The 22,381-nt window shown below is 37.1% G+C and overlaps 2 protein-coding genes and 1 long non-coding RNA gene across 9 annotated transcripts in view; 2 read left to right on the plus strand and 1 right to left on the minus strand.

The window, feature by feature from the left end:
• Window positions 1–232: 232 nt before the first annotated feature.
• On the plus strand, window positions 233–714 carry LOC115633476. The gene is made up of 2 exons (XR_003996351.1): window positions 233–543; window positions 598–714. It is a non-coding gene; the product is annotated as an uncharacterized LOC115633476 (long non-coding RNA).
• Window positions 715–1,223: 509 nt separating this feature from the next.
• The window catches only part of LOC115633471, a 48,443-nt gene continuing 27,285 nt past the window's right edge, over window positions 1,224–22,381 (plus strand). For all 6 annotated transcript variants that reach the window (XM_030530931.1, XM_030530934.1, XM_030530933.1 and 3 more), the window contains exon 1: window positions 1,224–1,415. The gene's annotated coding sequence lies outside the window, so the exon portion shown is untranslated. The remainder of the gene's footprint in view (window positions 1,416–22,381) is intronic.
• Window positions 16,292–17,020, minus strand: LOC115633472. Of its 2 annotated transcripts, XM_030530936.1 has the most exons (3): window positions 16,943–17,020; window positions 16,792–16,853; window positions 16,292–16,563 (listed from the first exon to the last, which is right to left on the minus strand). In XM_030530936.1, exons 1-3 carry the CDS (start codon window positions 16,974–16,976, stop codon window positions 16,375–16,377), a joined length of 285 nt encoding a protein of 94 aa, XP_030386796.1. In that variant the 5' UTR covers window positions 16,977–17,020; the 3' UTR covers window positions 16,292–16,374. The 2 variants fall into 2 exon arrangements, with proteins under 2 accessions (XP_030386796.1, XP_030386795.1); XM_030530935.1 differs by having other exon boundaries at window positions 16,301–16,853; window positions 16,943–17,010.

Genomic DNA, 22,381 nt, shown 5'->3' on the forward strand with positions numbered 1-22,381 from the left:
AACCGTATTACTTGGATCAGTTGGAATAAGTAAGAGGCCAACAAATGAAACACATTTTGAGCGACCAAATTAATGAAGTTTTGTAAAAAAATTATTTAAATTGTTATATGACCAGAATTTGTTATTATTTTTTTATGATTTACTTGTTTACTTAATAATACAAATTATTTTAAGTTCATTAAAACACCAATGCATACATTTTTTGAACGAACTAAATTTTTATGAAAGCACTACTATTATTTTGAACACAGCTGTATATACATATCGAACCGCAACTCTGCGCCTGTGCATCCCTAGTTGACCACCCGGCTCCTCGCTCGATACCGCTAGATGGCGCTGCTGTGAATTAAACGATTGCCGCCCTTCTCCGGTGCTGTCACGTCGAATTTCTTCTTTCGTGACCGGTCCGATGCAACAAACTGTGTATTAATTAAACAAACTTGGCAAAAATTGTGTGTCGCCGATTGGGCAAGTCTGTTACCGAAAATGTGAATGGTCATAAACTGTCATTTGAATATACAATACGGACCGGGGAAACAATATGTAAGTACATTTCTGTAATTTCTGAATTCAATTTCAAATGCTAGTTTTTTGTAGGGGAAAACATAGGTCGCCACAACTGGACGTAATTTATGGAAGCACACCCCGACGTTGCGAAAAATTCCAAATGTTATAAAAACTTTTTCAAATAAATGTAATTTGTAATAAGCAAAATAAGTGGACTTCAGATCAGATGCGCCTCTCAAATATTTGCGTTGTATTTTTTCAACATTTAATTGGCGTTTCCGCAAATTCTTTCCTAGCTAATATTAATACATTTGGCATATTTGATTCTTATTTAACATAGTATGTTACAGAATTTAAACACAATTAGTCAGCCAAATGTAATCGTCGACTGATAGCTGAGTGCGTTGTAGGATTTATATAACATTAGTCACTCAAGTGCGAGCGTCTACTGTCAGCTGTTGCTGACTCGGAGGGGAACTTCGAAAAAATGAAATCTTTCGAAGGCCGTCGGATTTTTTGGGGGATTTCAAAATCAATTGTAGCCGAAACCAGTTAAGTTTTCTGTGAAGTCCTGTAATACTTAATTTAGTTCAGTTAACAATAATCGATTTTATTTTTGAGATGCACTTATAATCGATGATTTTGCAGCTGTTCTCTATATATGCATACATACATATGTACCTCGTTTAATAGGATTAAAGCTGGTGAAAGTTTTATTAGACGCTACCGGTTGCTGAGTAAAATTCACACCAGAATGGGCACTTACCATGACTTGTAAATTGCTTTTTGTGGAAAGTCTGTTTGCTGTGAAGCCAAGAAAAATTTCTACTTAAGCAATAAGGTTGCGATCAATACTTTTATATAGAGAACATTTAGTAAACAATGGTTTCGTTTTTTTTTTTTAAATGGTTAGTTAAACACAATTCAAAAAAATCCGATTTTATGTCGTGATTAATGCACGTATGTATGTATTTATACTATAGTCGAATTTCATATTTTGTGTGTATTATGTACATTGTACATCGGAGTCTATTGCCGTTTTAATTATGTAGGAATTTCCATGTAGCTATTTTTGCAGCAAGTAGTGGTTCAAGAACCTGCAATAACATTACAAATTAAAGCAAAGAAATAGAGGAGTCGAACGGGCTCAGCTTTTAAATACCGTGTACCTACGCACAAAAAAAAAAAACAAAATAAACAAAGAAATATTCAATAAGTACATACAGAGACATATGTATGTATGTATGTACATACAGTGATGGAAAAAATAATAAAAACGACAATATTGTCTTCGTTTATTAGATTTTTCTTCCATAAAAATTGTTTCTTTCAGAATGTAATTATTTTTACTAAATATTTATCAGATAACATGTTGAAATTAAACAAGAAAGGAAAGCCAAAGTCGAGCAAGCTCAACTCTTAAATACCCTGTACCTCCCACCAAAAAGAAAAAAAAAAATTTTTTAATTAATTTAAAAAAAGGATATTAATTTAATTTAATTAAATACAAATAATTCAATACATATGTATATACAAAAGTTGAGACGTTCATGTACCGTTTCAACAGCCTACATTTACATCAGAATCGTGTCTCTGCGTGTTTATATCCGTGTATGCATGTTGCACAAAGTTGAACCAAAGCAGCAACAACAACAGCTGCGGGCAGCGCTGCCGCAGAGCATGAGCAGCGATTTTACATATGGCCATAACTTCTTTCAGAATTGACCTATCATGATGAATCTTGGCATACGGATACATAACAACAAACTGGATGTGTATGCCAAATTTGAATTCAAAATTACAGGAGTTACAGTAGTTGGGGGTGTATCAGAAAAAAACACAAACTCGTCCTTTCTCGGTCTTAGGACAATCTGGAGGAGTACAACGAAGTGGGGCTAATATTTCGTGGGAATTATGGCATGTTGGTGGTTATATCTGCTGGGCCACTAAGGTGTTATAAACCACGAAATCGGCAGAGCCAGATTGATGATGTCTTGTAATTGCAGTGTCGTTAACCACAATTGCAAGACGGCGGCAGTTTGGTAGATGCGTCGAACTTTCGTTCATCGGGCATCAACCAGTGAACGCAAATTCCACGTGTCACTGCCAATAGTCCCCTACAGTGTGCATCGCACACTGGTCGCAAGGCCCCGCAACATACAAATTTTCTTGTCCAGGATCCCTCCTGGACAGCATTACCTCAGCTGGAAAAATAACTTCTTTACAAGTGAAAAAAAAACGTATTTTTATCTTTTTATCTTTTTTTGTTACCAATATTTAATAGTGCCACCATGATTTTTTACAGCTTCTGCGCCTGGACGACCCATAGATTCCGCCAGTATGAACCAAACGCTGCGGGATTTATGGCATAACATACGGTCTGCACATTTTACCATAAATCATCTGTTTTTGGACTTAAGCCCAAAAATATTCTTTATTTATATCCCCCATAGGTGCCTCTATGGGAATTAGGTCATTGTGAAATCCGTTCCATCAAAGAACCTTTGATTTCATGAAACTTTGTTTTTGTAAGCTGCGAAGTGTGTTTTGGGTCCCAAACTCATACGTTACCGGCATTTCTTCCTCAGAATATGTTAAGTATATTAACGTAATCCACAACGTAGATTTCGTCCTTATACCAAAATATTGGACTAACACCCAAACAATGAAAAACATCCCCATAGCATTATGATCACTTCCAATCGATGAAATATCATGAAATTCTCACTGGACAATCGATAAAGACAGCAGATTTTAACGCACCTGTCGACATATAGATAGCGCCACCAGGGGGCGCTAGATTCAAAAAGTCCTGTTTACTTTGGAACGCACCTTGTATAGTGATAGGTCAATTATAGGTCATATAGCGATAGGTCAATTATGAAGAAAAATATAGCCATAAATGTAATCTCAGCACAAGCTCTGTCCGCTGCTGTTTCTAGTTATAAATAAATGCATACATTTTATTCTCGTGTAATTTTATATTTTCATTTCAAAGTATGAATGTTGTGAAAAATAAACGCATTTCCCTGTGTTTGTAGCTCGCAACAATTTTGTACATTCAAAGAATGAGCTTAACGCTAAATAACTCACACAACTCTTATAATGTGTAGCGCGGTTACTTCAAGAAACCGTTCAAACAAAAACGGTAAATCAGTGAATTTCTTGAGATGGGCATACGTCGGTTTTTTCGGCCCGACACAAAACAATCAGGATGTTGGCGTTTAAAAACACGAACGTGCATTCACGCTGGGAACTCCAGAACACGACACTGCATGGTTGAACCCGCAATTTATAGATACAAAATATTTGTGACTTTTAATCTGAATATTGCCAAAACAACACAAAACAATTTACACGTGGATTGAAAACCTGCTGAGCTGGAGAAATTGCGAAATTGGGCGCCACGACTATTCTGAATAGAGTACATGGATGCACACTGTGGAGTCCTATCGCCATTACTTTGGAATCTCGTTGTAATGAACTCCTCAAACAATATCGCTAGAAAGCCCTTAAGATAACTGCCCATGCTGATGACATAAGCATAATTTTTACAGGTAAATATTCATCGACCTCACCTCAGTCATGGACACTACTACTGTACAATAAATACTAAGGTGGGCAAGAGGCTTAGGACTTAGTATCAACGTAGACAAAACGGACATCATTCTCTTCACGAAGAGAGAAGGTTCCAAGATGGAGGCCACCGAGGGTGAATGAAACTTCGCTCCCTAAAAAGGAAGTAAAGTACTCGGCACAATATTGCACACTAAACTAACTTGGAGGGCCCTTGTCAAAGAAACGGTGAAGAAAGCAAGAAATTCTCTGTATGTATTGCAAAAGATGCTGGGCACTTGGGGCCTCTCACCAAAACTGATGCATTGGATCTTTATATCAGTGCGAAGGAGGTCCTGTTACTGCAAAACACTGAAGAATGCATTAACATCTTCGTGGATAGCCAAGCAACCATCAAATTTGTACAGGTGCCCAAAACCGTCCTGGCAAGCAGGGAAGCTGTAGATAGACTATGCGCCAGGAAAAAAATGTGCATATCTATTCTGTCCCCAGTCACCAGGGCATTGAAGGCAATGAGGCGGTTACTCTTGCAAACCACGGACGGATATAAACTATTTGCCGATACCACCACGACAGCTCCACAGCAGATGGGAGCACAAGTCATGGACTATGACAGGTGAACAATGGAACAAAACTGCCAATTGCAGAAAAGTGCGCACAATATGCAAGGGTAAAAACCAGAAGCTCACCCAATTCCTTATGCAACTCCAGAGAAAGGAATGCAGGCTCATCAGTGGCCTACTTACAGTTCACTGCCTAGTAGCTGCCTATGCCAAGAAGATGGGTATCATAGCTCAGGACACGCAGGAAATGCAAAGAGCCCGAAGCGATAGAAATGCTTGAGCAACTTGTATACCACTGCCCAGCACTCTATACTTTTAAAGTCAAACACTTAAATGCGTGCACTCTAGCCTGGTTGAAGGTTGGCAATATGTTCACCGAAAGCACTGCTGGCGTTTGCAAATCAAAGCAAGCTCCTATTGGAGCACTAAACGGAACTCCCTACTGATCTCCAACTATCCAGCATCGCTACGGTCTATATGAAACTGCCAACGGCGGTCCACCGGGTCAACCTAACCTAAAGTATTTTGGAAGGCGGAAGGATGGCCATAACACTTCCGTCTAATTTGGAGGCATCTGCGAAAACGTTGATAGCTCCGGTTCTGATTTGTGAAAGATCTAGCGTTTCTGTTCCTGTGGGAATCCATAGTCCATATGGGTTGGGACTCCCGGGTGGAGACGGAGTTTGCTGGCATGCCCCTGGCTGAGTCCTTCCAAACGAAGTTTTTCTTTAAGCCTTAGAGCTGTGTTAGTAGCAAGTTCTTTCCCAATGTGATCCAGAAAAAGAAAATGCAAGATAATATTTAAGACATCAGGCGGACTTGTGCGTAGTGTGAATGTAAAAGGTGTGTTTCTGCTTTTGTAAATCGCATGAATAAACTCACAAAATAGGCTTAACGATAAATGACTCTTAGATTTGTTCAGAGTATATTTGTAGCGTTGTTAGCTAACACTAAAACGGTAAGTCGCTGTAAATATGCGATCAGCTGAGATGCTAGAGAGGGGCATGTGTCGGATGCTCTATGTGTTAGAGCATCAAAACTATCGATAGTTGAATCCGTCGATACAATCAATAATTCCATCGAAGTTTGAATGCAATTAACAGAAAATTTAAATAATAACATCTTATAATTTATTGAGATCAATTAGAACAAATCATATACAAACATACATATGTACATCTGCCCACAACGTGAAGAAGAATATGCGTAGGTCCGCTTTCGGTTTCTGCTTTACTATACCTTACGCAGACGTTGCCTAGCGACGGTAACTGTAAACTTTTCACATTTTGCCTTTGAAATTATCAGGCGTAAATGATCAAAACGAAAGAAAAAGCGCGAGCCAATGACTTGTTGTTGTTTTTGGTTTTAAAAATTTGATTTAAAACCATAGAACCATAAAACCACATTATTTATTACAATCAAACAACAGTGCTCGATTGTCCAATGTATACATACATACGAATGTACATACATGCTATATATGTACGTACACAGGCATACATACATACATACATATGTGTGTACATATGCATGCATGTTTCTCTTTACTTTTTCATACATAGACATGAACTGTTGCTTGTTCTGTGTACCCAAAGGGTACAAGGGTATATTAGTTTTGTGCGAGTGTATAGCCTAGCGACGGTAACTGTAAACTTTTCACATTTTGCCTTTGAAATTATCAGGCGTAAATGATCAAAACGAAAGAAAAAGCGCGAGCCAATGACTTGTTGTTGTTTTTGGTTTTAAAAATTTGATTTAAAACCATAGAACCATAAAACCACATTATTTATTACAATCAAACAACAGTGCTCGATTGTCCAATGTATACATACATACGAATGTACATACATGCTATATATGTACGTACACAGGCATACATACATACATACATATGTGTGTACATATGCATGCATGTTTCTCTTTACTTTTTCATACATAGACATGAACTGTTGCTTGTTCTGTGTACCCAAAGGGTACAAGGGTATATTAGTTTTGTGCGAGTGTACATGTATATTTGTAGCGTTGTTAGCTAACACTAAAACGGTAAGTCGCTGTAAATATGCGATCAGCTGAGATGCTAGAGAGGGGCATGTGTCGGATGCTCTATGTGTTAGAGCATCAAAACTATCGATAGTTGAATCCGTCGATACAATCAATAATTCCATCGAAGTTTGAATGCAATTAACAGAAAATTTAAATAATAACATCTTATAATTTATTGAGATCAATTAGAACAAATCATATACAAACATACATATGTACATCTGCCCACAACGTGAAGAAGAATATGCGTAGGTCCGCTTTCGGTTTCTGCTTTACTATACCTTACGCAGACGTTGCCTAGCGACGGTAACTGTAAACTTTTCACATTTTGCCTTTGAAATTATCAGGCGTAAATGATCAAAACGAAAGAAAAAGCGCGAGCCAATGACTTGTTGTTGTTTTTGGTTTTAAAAATTTGATTTAAAACCATAGAACCATAAAACCACATTATTTATTACAATCAAACAACAGTGCTCGATTGTCCAATGTATACATACATACGAATGTACATACATGCTATATATGTACGTACACAGGCATACATACATACATACATATGTGTGTACATATGCATGCATGTTTCTCTTTACTTTTTCATACATAGACATGAACTGTTGCTTGTTCTGTGTACCCAAAGGGTACAAGGGTATATTAGTTTTGTGCGAGTGTACATGTAACACACAGAAGGAGGCGTGGCAGACCCCACAAAGTATATATATTCTTGATCAGCATGCCAAGCCGAGTTGATATAGCCATGTCCGTCTGTCTGTATGAACGTAAGGATCTCAGAAAGTATAAGAGCTAGAATAACCAAACTTGGTATACAGATTCTCCTGAGCCCGAGAAAGGACGAGTTTGTTCATTTCCCACCCCCCCCCCTCCCCCCTATTCATGATTTTCTATATTCTTGGAATGTTGAACTAAAATTTGGTAGACACATCCAGTTAGTGATTATATATCCGTATACCAAGTTTCATTATGATAGGTTGATCAGAAAGAAAGTTATAGCCATATAACCAGGCCCAATGCATACATACATTTGTACAAGTACACCAACACGCTAAGACACGATTCTGATGTAAATGTAAATATATGTATGCATGTATGGAATATTTTATATTTAATTTAGTTAATTAATTAATTTAAATGAATTAATTAATTAAATTTATTTATTTTTTTGTGGGGTGGTACAGGGTATTTAAGAGTTGTGCCTGCTCGACTTTAGCATTCCTTGCTTGTTTTTAATTAATTAACCTTTCTTGCTCTGTCAGTGCAAAACGAATGAACATACATAAATACATAGATGTGTACATGTACATAGATGTGTACATATGTATGTTGTTCACACTTTTTATATCCTGTACCCAAAGGGTATACTAGTTTTGTGCGAAATTATGTAACACATAGAAGGAGGCGTGGCAGACTCCACAAATTATATGTATTATTGGTCAGGATGACAAGCCGAGTCGAAAAAAAAAACTCAAACTCGTACTTTCTCAGTCCTAGGAGAATCTGGATACAAAGTTGGGTTGTTCTAGCTTATACTTTCTGAGATCTTTGCGCTCATACAGACAGACGGACGGGCGGACGGACAGACGGACATGGCTATATCGACTCGGCTTTGTGGGGATGCCACGCCTCCTTCTGTGTGTTACATATATTCGCAAAAAACGAGTATAGCCTTTTACCCATTGGGTACAGGCTATAAAAATGAAGCCAATGGATTGTGTTGCGCAAATGGAAAGGTGAAATTGATATCATTGCCTTCACCTCCAGAGCCATCGTACTCATTGGTTTTAGGAATAGGAACAGATTCCATACTCTTTTTTTAAGAATATTCAACAATACAACGACTGCTTTCAAATGACTTCATTTGGAGCAACAAAAGTAGTTAGGGAAAATTTCATGCCAAGTTATAAGGTTTGTAATAGTAGTATATTTTTATTTATCATAACTATTATAGTCCATATACATTTTTTTCCCTTTACAGATAAAGGTCAAATATATCACAGAGCAGGTTCTTAGTTACCAGTGCAAGATAGCGACTACAAATTTTTGCATAGTTCAGATCATCCTGCAAGCGAGTGGGAAAGATAGGATCGTTATGATAGGATGAGGTTCACATCATCAGCATACATCAGTATGTGAGAATGTGATAGGATAGAAGGTCATTTATAAAAAGATTGAATAACAATGGGCCAAGATACACTAACATGTTGAGTGATATCCGATCTGAGCAGTAAGACGAAATCCAAAGCAAAAAATTTGAAGGAAACCCAATACGATCAAGCTTTAACAGGAGTAGGTCGTGATTCACTGAATCAAATGCCTTACTGAAGTCAGTATAAATAACATCAGTTTGCATTTTAGCTAGGAATGCATCATTTATCAATGATGTAAATTCCAGCAAATTGGATATTTGATAAAACCATGCTGAGGTGGGGAGATAACCGACTTACACAGATGCTGCAAAGTGGAAGTAATTATTATACTCTGTACATAAAATGTACAAAAGTATATTAGGTTTGCGGGAGCTGAAAATGTAACAGGCAGAAGGAGGCGTGGCAGACCCCACAAAGTATATATATTCTTGATCAGCATGACGAGACGAGTCGATCTAGCCCTGTCTGTCCGTATGAGCACCTGGATCTCAGAGACTATAAAAGCTAGAGAGACCAAACTTTGCATAAAGATGCGTTATATGTGTACGCTGTGCAAGTTTGTTTTATATTACATATACATACATACACTCACATTGACGCAATTGCTTTGTATTAGTGCAATTATACAACCTTTACGTGAGTTCGAATACCAAAAGAGGTCAAATTGATCGACTTTTTTTTTTAAATTCTCTTACTTTTTTTAATTTCTATAATTATTCTAAACATATGTACAGAGTATTTCAAAGTCGGGACATCCGACTTTAGCTTTTTTACTTCTTTTTTCAAATAATTTAGGAATGGCGGACAACTTAGCGATACCTCGATAGTTTGAAATGTCTGCCTTGCACCCTTTTTTGTGGAGCGGAATAATGAAGAAGTTTTTTCCCAATAGTTGGAAAAACTGCAGTATCAACCGATAAATTGAAAAGTTTTACGTTTGTAGTTCACAAAATTGTAAAACTGCTTAGGGTCTTGAAGAAATCGAGCTTTACAGCGGTCAAGAAACTCAGTGTAACACTGAGAATTAAGAAGAAGAAAGTTCGATTTGGTTATAGAGTATTTTGAAAAGTCCAAACAAGATCCAGTTTGCTTGAACCTACATTTCCTAATCTTTAAATTGGAAAGTTCGCGATTAAACCAAGGAGTCTTAATTGGGGAAGATGGTACAATGCTATAGGGAATGCAGACATCGAAAAGGGAGAGAATGGTCAGCGGATTCGTACAGAAATTACCAATCAGTTTCTGAAATTAATCTGTGGAGCTTATTAAAATCGCCTTTCCGAAAACAAGGGCGTGTACTTTTATGAGCCAATGGGGGAGAGGCTTTAGTTTCGTAAAGAGAAATCGAAATTTCACTTGTAGGGTGATACGGATCTTCGGGAATAGATAGAGGCGAAGATCTAGAGATTACAGCATCTTTACAAAAATGAGGTCAAGCAATTGTGGAAGGCAAAAGAATTTAACACAAAATAAAACACTGACGGTGTGGCAGAATCGTAACAAATGTCTTATTCACTCGATCGTCGTTAAGACTAAATTTATCGCTGCTCGCAGGCAGCTCTTTTGCAGAGACACCTGGAACCCCTCAACATCTTCTAATAAATATCTGTCGTTCTTCAATATTTTCGCTATTTTGTAGGGCCCTTTGTTTTTAGGTATTAATTTTCTCGCAATTCCTGTTGTGCTGTTGAAATTCTTAACCATTACGTAATCCCCTAGCTGATATTTTATCGCCTGCCTTTTGCTTTTATTGTAACATTTCTCACTACTAGCTTGTGCTACTCTTTGGTTTTTCTCTGCACATTTTATTACTTCCTCTATACTATCAGGTCTCCCAGAATCTGAACCTGTCATTTCCTTTAACTTTCCTTTAAGTTCATCACAAACTTCACCCTGCTGGGCAATAGTTTGATACTGCGATGTATTGTATTATTTAGCGCATGCTCTACCTTCTCAACTATTATATCCCAGTGTATACCGTTTTCCGGCTCCGAAAGCTTCGCAATCATAGGTCCTAAACTTCTGTTAACCCTTTCTATCTGCCCATTAGCCTGCGGAGAACCCTTCGCTATCTTGATATGCTTAACATTACTCTTACTTGTAAACTCATTGAACTCTGCCGATGTGAAACAACTACCCCTATCTGAAATGATGCATCTAGGCCTACTATATGATCTGAAATAATCTCTAAGCGCGTTTATTACTTCCCTTGTGCCCGTGGTTTTCGTTGTGTACAATCTAACGAGCTTCGTAAATCCATCAATCACTGCGAAAATGTGTTTTCTAGCTCTGCCAGCATTTATTGGCCCAAAATGGTCTATGTGTATTATGTCCAACGGTCTATCGCCTTTCTGTATGCTATGCAACAATCCAAACTCTTTTCCTGATTTCGGCGAAAATGTTATGCACTTCAAACAGTTCTCTATGTGTGCCATTACCTTTTCTTTTATTTGCGGAAACCAATATGTCTTGGTGATCGCGTCGATCATCTTATCTCTTCCTATATGCCCTAACTCATTATGGTATTTATATAATACCTGATCTATCATACTATCTGGTACATAAAACATAATCCGGTTGTCATTCGATTTTCTAAAAATTACTCCATTTCTCATTTCAAACAATTTATGCTCTCATTTTTCTAACAATTTCCTGATATCCCTAAGTTTCTCATCTCTATTCTGGCAAAAGACTAAATTATCCTCAAAACTACTTGCTTCCGTCACCATTACATGTTGCATTGCTTCCCTTCTTTATGCACTAGCTCATAATCATAATTCTGGAGCTCTAACGCCCATCTGGCAATTCTTGGGTTTAGCTCTATCTTGTTTAACGTTAATGTCAAAGAGTTACAGTCTGTCAATATCTTAAATGTTCGCCCATGTAAATATATCCTGAGCTGACGTAGTGCATAAATGATAACCAGTCTCTCCAACTCAAGGCTGTGGTATTTCGCCTCCTTGTCTGATGTTCGTTTGGAGAAATATAAGATTGGATGCAACTTCTTGTCTTCTTTCCTTTGCACCAGCACCGCCCCGAACCCTAAAGCACTGGTACTGGAAAGTTAGCTATCGCTTCCACCCCCTTTTCATCCGCTCTGATTCCCTCACTTGTAATTCGATATCCTAAATATTTTATTTCCGAAAGCATAAACTCACATTTTTCCATTCTGAGCTCTAACTTGTTCTCAACTAACCTCCTAAACACTTCTTTTAAAATTTCAAAGTGCTCCTCTACCGTCTCACTCGCTACTATAATATCATCCATGTATACCGCCACCGTATGATTTTTTATCATATCAGCAAAGATATTATTCACGAATCTCTGAAACACATTGTACGCATTCTTCAATCCCATGGGCATTCTTAAAAATTCATATGACCTAATGGGGTTACAAATGATGTATACTTCACTGCCTCATCGCTAACGAACACGTAAAAATATCTATTTTTTAAATCAAGCTTTGTGAACAACTTCTTACCCGACAGGCTATCTGGCAAATCATCTATTAGCGGCAAAGGATAAATATCCTTGATCATTATCTTATTCAGCCTTTTAAAGTCTATGCATAATCTCATATCGCCTGACTTTTTCTTGACCAGTACTATTGGCGATGCATAGTGCGCGCTGCTCGGACGAATGATGTTATCACCTAAGTATTCATATAACAGCCTCTGCAGTTGCTCCTTTTCTGTATAAGACAGTCGCCTAGGGGAACAACTAAAAAGCTTTGCGTTCTCTAATGATATGCTGATCTCGCATCTTATTTTCGGTACACTTGGTCTTGCTGCATTAAGATAATTATTTTCTAAAAGCTTCGTGAACTTGCATCTGGTTTCGTACCCGACATTCTCTCCAATATTGTACAGCTTATCGTTCTCCTCTAAATGGTATATTTTCATCATGTCTGACTCGAAACAATCTTTTTCTAACCTAACATCTGTATGCTCTCCTAACTTAACTATTTGCGAACAATTTTCCCCTGTATCTACCTGGACTTCGAGCTTAAAAGTTTTCTCTCCTAATTTGCTGCTGACAATTTCTGCTTCCGCTGCTCCTTCACTTTCACCAATTGCGCCACATCCGGTTTCCAAGCATCTCACAGCACACGCACTCTGTCTAAACTTCATCTACTGTTATCAGCTTCAATTCATTTGAGTTAAATTTCAAGTTACATGCATTAATAAAATCTCTACCAAGCCCTGCGTCCTACCCCATAGACTTGTCTGCCACGATTAACAGATCAAAATCAATATTTAATGTTCTCTTTTCAACATAACATTCGGTTTTTCCAAAAATATTTAATTGGCTTCCATTTAGCCCACAATACAAACTTAAACTACTTTGAAGTTCCACGTGAATGGGAACTAATGATTGTTTTAAAAAAGAAATCGGGCTTCCTGTGTCTATGATGCATTCTGCAATAATCGATTGGTTATTTGAGTGCTTAAAATGTATTCTAAAATGTCTTACATAATCATTCATGACCTCAGAATTCCTTTTAGGGCACCTGGCGATCAAAAGGTCCAGCGCGTCGCAACTGTAGCACGAACCTGGCCTTCATTTAGGCTTTACGCACTCCCTGGCCCAGTGACCCTTGGAGTTGCAGTTAAAGCAACGGGTGTCTTCCTCCGTAGTGCCCACTGGACGGCCTGGTTCCCCTCTCGGCTTGCCGCCCTTGGACAAGTTCACCTCTGCAAACGCCCGCAGTAACTGCCATGGCTCACTGAAGCATTGGATTCGAGCCTGTGTACGCAAACTCTCCGCTGGTATGCCCTCTATGATACTGTCTAGAATCTCCTCCGGCTCAATGTTAAAAAAGTTTTCGTCTTTTTGCCACGTGCGCTTCTCAAACTTGCGCCGGAGCTCAGCTTTCGACATTTTTACTCCAAAATGTAGCTGAAGCTGCTCCAACATCAATTGGTTTTCCGAGGCGCTGTGGATCAGCGTGCAACCAACTTAGGGCACTTGTTTTGAGCTTGCTAACACACAAAACATGGCGTCGTGTGTCATCCAACCCGTAAATGCGCGCCACATTATTCAACTGGGTGATCCAACTGCGTACATTGGACCCCCGCTGGAATTCCAAAAGTATTTCTTTCGCGAGCTTAAACGCTGCAAAAGGCCATTCACCATCTCTGCCAATCACTTTCTGACTGACAGCTGATATAGTGTCAGTTGCTGCATCTGGCATCTCTCTACCGTTCGTGTCACGGCCATCATTCATAGCTGTGACAACAGCTACCTGCTGCTGCACGACAGCAACGTTCGCCTTTGATTTGAAAATGCTGCCGCTGCCACCGGCATCCTCGCCGCCAACAGCGCAGTCTCGCCCAGCGCCGCCGTCATCAGCGTTGTTTTCGACGCCGCCGCCGCTGGCGCCAGCGTCGCTGCCACTTTTGCCGTTATTGGTGTCGATACTTGTGACGCTGCCGCTCTTGCCGTCATTGAAGCCGATGTTGATCCCGTTAGGAATTTCGCTTTGCCCTTGAACTCGCATGATTTCTAGCAACTTCTGGGAAGTTGCTATTTTATCATGCAGCTGTCTCAGCAGCGCTGCGCCTTCCAAAAGTGGTTGCTGTTGTTGCTGTAGCATGGCGTCCAGTTGAATAATATCACCCTGCAGAGCCTGTGCACCCTGCATGTCTTGTTCTTGGACAGAGTGTAGCCACGGAAAAATTGGTACCCGCAATGTCGTCTTCCATAACTGCTGTATGTATATGCAGGACTAGCAGGTATTGCCCGTCTTAACCCGGCTCAATATAATGTTTCCAATTGTATTTATTTTGTGTGTGCATAACCTACCCATATGTTTTCAACTTATAAGTTACCAGTAGGAAGGCATTTAAGGTATTTAAATGAACATTTTCTGTTCTTGACAAAAAATTGTTCAGTAGTCCGTTACATTTTTGTTCTTGCCAAACTATTTCGTTCAACGAACATGACCACTATAACTAATATTTTTTAAAGCTCGTTTTCCCCCCGTTGGAGCTACAATTTTCCAAAAGCCTTTCTTAGTGTGCTCCTACACTATGATGGATACTATGAAAAGATACTTGAGTCCAAATTTCATCTTTTACCGTTTGGGCTGTGCGTTGATCACCAATTAGTCAGGACAAACTGTTTTATATATAGAGATAACGCAACGTTTTAAGATAGACGATTTGCAAAAAAGGGGGAATAATTATAAGGGTATATCCTAATTTAAAATTCACATTTGAGCCTTTTCGTGTCATATTGAGTCAATACGGTCACGCACAAACTCGGAATATGAAACACGGCACTCGTGTCAATGCCGTGCAGCGATGAGCCACGATCAAAAAGCACTGACAATTCTCATCTGAATTTGCTAGAGTAAAACTTTCGATAGTTGAAGCCACCGATACCATCAAAATATCGAAGTTTGAATGCAATAAGCAGAATATTTAAATAACAAAATCTAATTATTTATTGAGATCGATAAGAACAAATCATATACATACATACATCTGCCCGCAATGCGAAGCAGAATATGCGTAGCTCCGTTATTCGGTTTCTGCTTTACTATCGCTTACGCAGTCGTTGCTTAGCGACGGTAACTGTAAACTTTTGGCGTTTTGCCTTTGCAATTAACATTAAATGGTCACAACGAAAGAAGATGTGCGAGCCAACAACTTGCAGTTGTTGTTGTTGTTTTGTATGTACATGCTACATACATATACAGGCATACATGCATATGCATGTACATATGTATGTATGCATGGGCACACATAGACACGAACTGTTGCTTGTTGTATGTATGTGTGAGTGTGTGTATGCGATGTCCCCAACTATTTGATATTTGATATATGGCAAGTAAAAAACATATTGCTATATTTTAATCGTTGAATGCCAATTTGTTGATATAATGTTGATTACATTACCCAAATTTGAAATCGATCGGACAAAATTTATAACACAAACTATTCATTTGAAAAAGTGAATAAATATTAAAACCCCAATAATAAAATTAAATGCGATATATCGAAAATATCGATACTTGTGTTGATATATCGTAATACATGTCGAATACAAATACATCGAAAAACATCGTTTGAGAGTTATTGATTATAATACTGTATTCGATTGTTCACTGTACACATATGTACATACATACATACAAATGTATTTGTGTGTGTACGGTAACTGTAAACTAGAGCTGGGGAAACATCGATGTTTGCCAACATCGATGTTTCGATTTTTTTGGAGGAAGAACATCGATGTATCGATGCATCGAAATTCCACTAACAAATTTTCAAAAAAAAATTAATATACATCATAGGGCACTTCGTTTTGATTTGTCTGTTTATAAAGGAAAAAAAGGGTTTAAAACAAACGATATTTTTATAACTTCAAATAATAAACTAAAAACAAGAGAAAGTATAACATAAAAAATTATAGTTAATGACTAATTTCAGATAAAACAACAAAACAATATTTTCATAAATTGAAAGAATATAAGTATAACAAAATGAAAAGCATAACATAAAAAATATAATTCATGACTAATTATTTGAGATCCACTCATTTTTGTTAATAAAAATGAGCATGTCTACATTCTTTGATTTAAGCGAACTCCTTTTTTCGCTAACTATAAGTCCAGCTTTGCTGAACATGCGCTCACTTTCAGTGGACGTTGCAGGAACGCAGAGGTACTTGCATATACATGCCTTAAGGGACTTATCATTTGAGATCTGTAAATAAAATGCTTCGTATTTTTTGTCTATAAACGACAAAATAGAGCTTGAGGTCGTTGGTAGTTCTTCAATTGTCAACGTAGGATGCATTCGTTTAAAATGTGCAGATAAATTGGTGGTATTGCCACATGTTTGATACACTTTACCACATTTAAAGCATTTAGCAGACTTGCCATCCTTAGACTTATTGAAGAAATTCCACACAGTTGACTTTCCATATTTTACCCGTTTATTAGGACCACCTTCCTCAGGTTCCTTATCCATTTCGGTTGAGTTTGCATTACAATCTAAGTACATAGAACAACATATTAATATATGTACAAATAATGAAAATACACATACACAAATAAGACTGCAGCTGCAAGATAAAAATTACCTTTGCTATTAGATTCTTTAAAAAACTTCTCCATTTCCAAGCACTGCCAACACCAATATCCATCTATAATATTAGTAATTTGTTCTGTATTATATTAGGGGTTTTATTAAAAAATGCAAATTTTAGCTTTTACTTACCTAGCTTTTCCCGCGTTTTTTTTACAAGTAGTAAAAAACATCGAAAATCGGAAATAAAACATCGATGTTTGGAAAAAATTGCAAAACATCGATGTATCGATTTTACATCGATGTTTCGCACAGCACTACTGTAAACTTTTGGCATTTTTCGTATGCAATTAACAGCCGTAAATTATCAAAACGAAAGAAGTTTTGCGAGCCAATAACTTGTTGTTGTTGTTTTAAAAATTTTGATTTGAAAACATAGAACACTATTTATTACAATTAAACAACAGTGTTCGATGGCCCACTGCATACATACAAACCTATATATGTATATAAGAATGTATGTATGTACATACATACTTATTGATGTACATATGTACATACTATACATACAGACGTATGTATATATGTATGTACGTATGTAATACATATGGTGCTGGTGTAATTCATAATGCGAAATTCTTTCTAAGGGGAGCAATGTCCCCCCTGCCCAACCTGCGTACGCCCTTGTAGTCCGTTGTCCTAAAATCCCTTATGCCAAATGTACTAAACAAAGAAAAAATAACATAAAAATGTTTATGTTATAATGTTAATAATTTTTAATTAATTAACATTTCTTGCCCTGTCAGTGCAAGACGAATGTACTTTTATACATATGTATGTATGTATATACATATGTACATACATTTGTACAAATGAACATTCACACATTAGTGTCTCACATTTTGCTTTGGCTACTTCAACCGTTTGCACGCAACTACACGAACAGCTGCTTGTATATATGTATGTGTGTGTGTATGTATACTTAGTTGTCCCCAACTGTTTGCCTGCATTTGTAAAATGCATAATTTAAAAATCGTTAAATGCAAAGTTGTAATTTTAGTTACGTAGATTATATTACCCAAATTTGAAATCGATCGGACAAAATTTATAACACAAACTTTTCATTTGAAAAAATGAATAAATATTAAAACCCCAATAATTCAAGCTCCAACACAAATTTCGAAACGAACGAAAAACCGAGTATGCAGTTTTGTTTGTATTCTTTTATAGATTATAAAAACCAAATTTAAAGTTGATCGATTCAGAAATGCAGAATTTTCAAACAAACTTTGGAGCTACTTTTCCCCCCTTTGGAGCTCGAATTTTCCAAAATCCCTTCTTAGTGCGCATCTACACCATGATAGGATACTTGAGCCCAGTTTTCAGTTTCCTAACTTTTACCGTTTGGGCTGTGGGGTGTTGATTGTGTTTCAATTTTTCCACGGAAAACCCCCCCTTTTTCATGCCCCAGGAAAAATGGTGAAAAACCAAGTATACAGTTTTTCTTGTATTCTTTTTGAGAGTATACACACTAAGTTTGAAGTTAATTGGATGAAAATTGTAGATTTTTCATACAAACGTTGGAGCCCGTTTTCCCCCCTTTGGCGTTCGAATTTTCCAAAACCGCTTCTTAGTGCTCACCTACACCACTGAAGACAACATGTGTCCAATTTTCAGCCTCCTAGCTCTAACCGTTTGGGCTGTGCGTTGATTGCACATAGCTTTTCGTTTACCGAATTTTCCACCGGAAAATCATTATTATTCAGGCCGCAGGAAAAATATTTAAAATCCAAGTATACAGTTTTTTTGTATTCTTTGTGAGAGTATACAAACTAAGTTTGAAGTTAATCGGATTAAAATTGTAGATTTTTCATACAAACGTTGGAGCTCGTTTTCCCCCCTTTGGAGCTCGAATTTTCCGAAACCCCTTCTTAGTGCTCACTTTCACTATAAGAGGGATCTTGTGTCCAAATTTCAGCTTCCTAGCTCTTACCGTTTGGGCTGTGCGTTGATTGCCAATCAGTCAGTCAGTCAGTCAGTCAGTCAGTCAGTCAGGACAAACTGTTTTATATATATAGATTGGAAGCGTATAATTCGATCCCACTTCTGATATTGTGGAAGGCAAAAGAATTTCACACAAAATAAAACACTAACGGTGTGGCAGAATCGTAAAAAATGTCTTATTCACTCGTCGACTTAAGACTAAATTTATCGCTGCTTGCAGGCAGCTCTCTAGCAGCTCGCATTACAAACGAGAGAGTATTTACCATTACAGTAGTGAGAGACTGCGGCATGAGAGAGCCAACAGTGCTACCATATGGGTGAGGCCGCAGGCCTGCCACACAATCTATTTAGGTTATTAAAAACTGAATTAATTTGAACCAAAGACAATTCAAAGAGAGAATCAAGAAAGTCATGATGTGATGAGGGAATAAGGTGATTAGAGTCATTAAGAAAAGCCCAGGGAATATACAGAATATTTGATAAATACAGCATGTGAAGGAAGAATTACTTTAACAGCAATAAATTCTACTTCGGTAGTCTTATTAACATACATATACAAGTTCTGATCGAGGGGTGGATTTGACTGCGATCAGTACACCACCACGACGATTTGGGCGATCACGTCTATAAATGGTAAAGATATTTGACAGAATTTCATAGTAAGAAACAGAGTGATTTAACCATGTTTCCGAAATTAAAATAATGATTCGAACGCTATGCTATCTTTAAATAAGAAAAACAAACACACACACTCACTTGTGTTAAAGAAAGGGAACACGAAAACGAGCGCAGAAAAAGGGGCACAAACAACAAAAACAACAGTGACACCGCTTACATAAAATGAATATAAAACACAAAATTGCAGTGCACAACTGATAACACAAAACTCGGGCTTACCGCTTAGCCAACAAATTTCAACAATTTAGGCTGATGTAAGGCAAGATTTATCGCGAAAAATAATAAAGTTAAGGAATCACAACTGTTTTTTCACATCGTCGAAATTATCAATTATTAAGGATACACATCGCAATATCCCATTTAAATGTTTTATAATTTTTATTTTTTGTAATTGTTGACTTAACATTTTTCTTTTTTTTTGTGATCTTACTAGTAGTAGTAGAGCGAGCTCAACTCTTAAATACCCTGTATCACCCACCAAAAAGGAAAAAATAAAAAAAAGTTAATTTAATTTAAAAAAATTATATAAATTAAATCAGAATCAGAATAAAAAAAACAAACTCGAGCTGCCTAGGGCTTAGGTGAACCTGAATGCCAAGTTTGGTTATCCTAGTTATTGTACTTGTTGAGATCGTTGCGCTCATACAGACAGACGGACATGGCTATATCGACTCGACTTGTTATCCGGATCAATCATATATATACTTTGTGGGGTCCGCCACTTCTCCTTCTGTGTGGTACATAAATTCGCACAAAACTAAAATAGCCTTTTACCCTTTGGGTACAGGGTATGTTGACCTATCGCGGGGCGGAGCTCTACCATAAAATAAAACTATGAAATATTGCTTACCAACAAGCTCTGACTCAAAGAACAAAAAAAAAAAAACATCTAATTTATAATATCCAAACTATGTTTATAATTTTACTTTGTTTTAGTAACTCATAGCACAAATAAGGGTGTATATGTGTGAGTGTGGGTGTTATACAATTTATAATATTTAAGCAGGGACAAGGAGCTAGTACTTTAATAATTATTTCAGTTTCATATTCTATCTAAAAACGTTGCGGTATGCATATGTATTTTATTGTTGAAAAAGGCAAGGAATTTTAGTGGCCATATATGCATAAAATAAATTAACTTTTTGCGAAAAAATAAAATATGTATTGGGTATATAGGACTAGGGACTACCATATATTAACACATGTATACAAGTATAAATAAAATAGTTACTTTCTGCTAATGATTCGATTATAATTTGTGTAAACATTCACCGTGCATACGGGTTCGTGTTTTTAAAAAAGGGTATATTAGGTTTGTGCAAAGTATGTAACAGGCAGAAGCAGAAAAGGCATCTCCGACCCCACAAAGTATATATATAATCTTGATCAGCAAAACAAGACGAGTCGAGCTAGCCCTGTCTGTCAACTAGAGACACCAAATTTTGCCTTATGTGTGTTTTAGTTTTTGGATATAATTCGAATTCGACTACCAAAAAGGTAAAGTTTATAAATTTTTTTTTTATTTTTTTATTTTATTTTTCTTAAGGCTACACATATGTTCAGAGTATTTCAAAGTCGGTACACCCGTCTTTATCTTCTCCACCTATTTTATCCTGATCAATAATATATATACTTTGTGGGGTCTGCCACGGCTCCTTCTGCCTGTTACATACATTCGCACTAAACTAGTAACTTAAAACCCAAAACTCAAATAATACTCAAACAATACATATCGACATATACATGACAGAAAATAATTTTGTATTAATAGCGGTACTATTAGTGGGAATTAGGGAATTCCAAACACATTTTCTGCGTATTCACATAAGGCATCTGGGACTAATATTTGGTGTCCCTAGCTTAAACACACTTGCTCAGCTTGTGCAAAATTTGGTGTCTATATCTCTAAAAGTCTCTGCGATCCAAATGTTCACTCGGTCAGACAGACATATGTTCTTGTCATGCTGATCAAGATTATATGTATTTTCCTGAGTCTACCACGCTTTCTTCTGCCTGTTATATTTCACCTCCCGCAAACCTAATATACACTGGTTGGCACAATTATTTTGACATGAAGAAAATCATACATTTTTGTCAATAACTGGTTATTGGTTTAAGATATCAAAGGTAACTTTTTTCCTCAAATACATATTGGTATTACGAACTTAAAAATAATTCAAAGGATATATTTTTATAAAAGCTTTTAAATTTTTAAATCAAGCTAAATTTCATCGGCTGGCATAAGTATTTTGACAATGGATATTAACAAAAAAGCAAAGCTGAATACTAAACAAAAAAAAAGGAAATTGATGGTAGATTAATAAAATTTATACCCTCCTTTGGCTTGGATAACTTTTTGAAGACGTCTTGGAAAAATGCTGTTCTCATTTTGCTTTTGTGGAATGGGATATGATTCTCCAATCAACCTCTCACCGGAAGGGAACGCGTTTTCATTAAGGGTACTCAAATATTGTTGCTGGTTCATTGAACTGGTGATGGGAACGAATTCACCTAACACATTGTAAGCAATGCATCCCCAGAACATGACTGAGCCTCCGCCATGGCTCACTTTTTGACATACGGGGATATTTTTTATACCCTGTACCCGTAGGGTAAAAATGGTATAGTTAGGTTTGTGCAAAGTATGTAACATGCAGAAGGAACATCTCCGACCCCATAAAGTATATATATTCTGAATCAGCATGACGAGAGAAAACGATCTAGACATGTCCGTCCGTCTGTCTGTCTGTCTGTCCTTCAGTCTGTCTGTCTGGATAAACGCAAGGATCTCAGAAACTATAAAAGATAGAAT

Source organism: Scaptodrosophila lebanonensis, unplaced genomic scaffold (assembly GCF_003285725.1).
Source record: "Scaptodrosophila lebanonensis strain 11010-0011.00,11010-0021.00 unplaced genomic scaffold, SlebRS2 tig00001423-arrow-arrow-pilon, whole genome shotgun sequence".
NCBI classification, from domain to species: domain Eukaryota; kingdom Metazoa; phylum Arthropoda; class Insecta; order Diptera; family Drosophilidae; genus Scaptodrosophila; species Scaptodrosophila lebanonensis.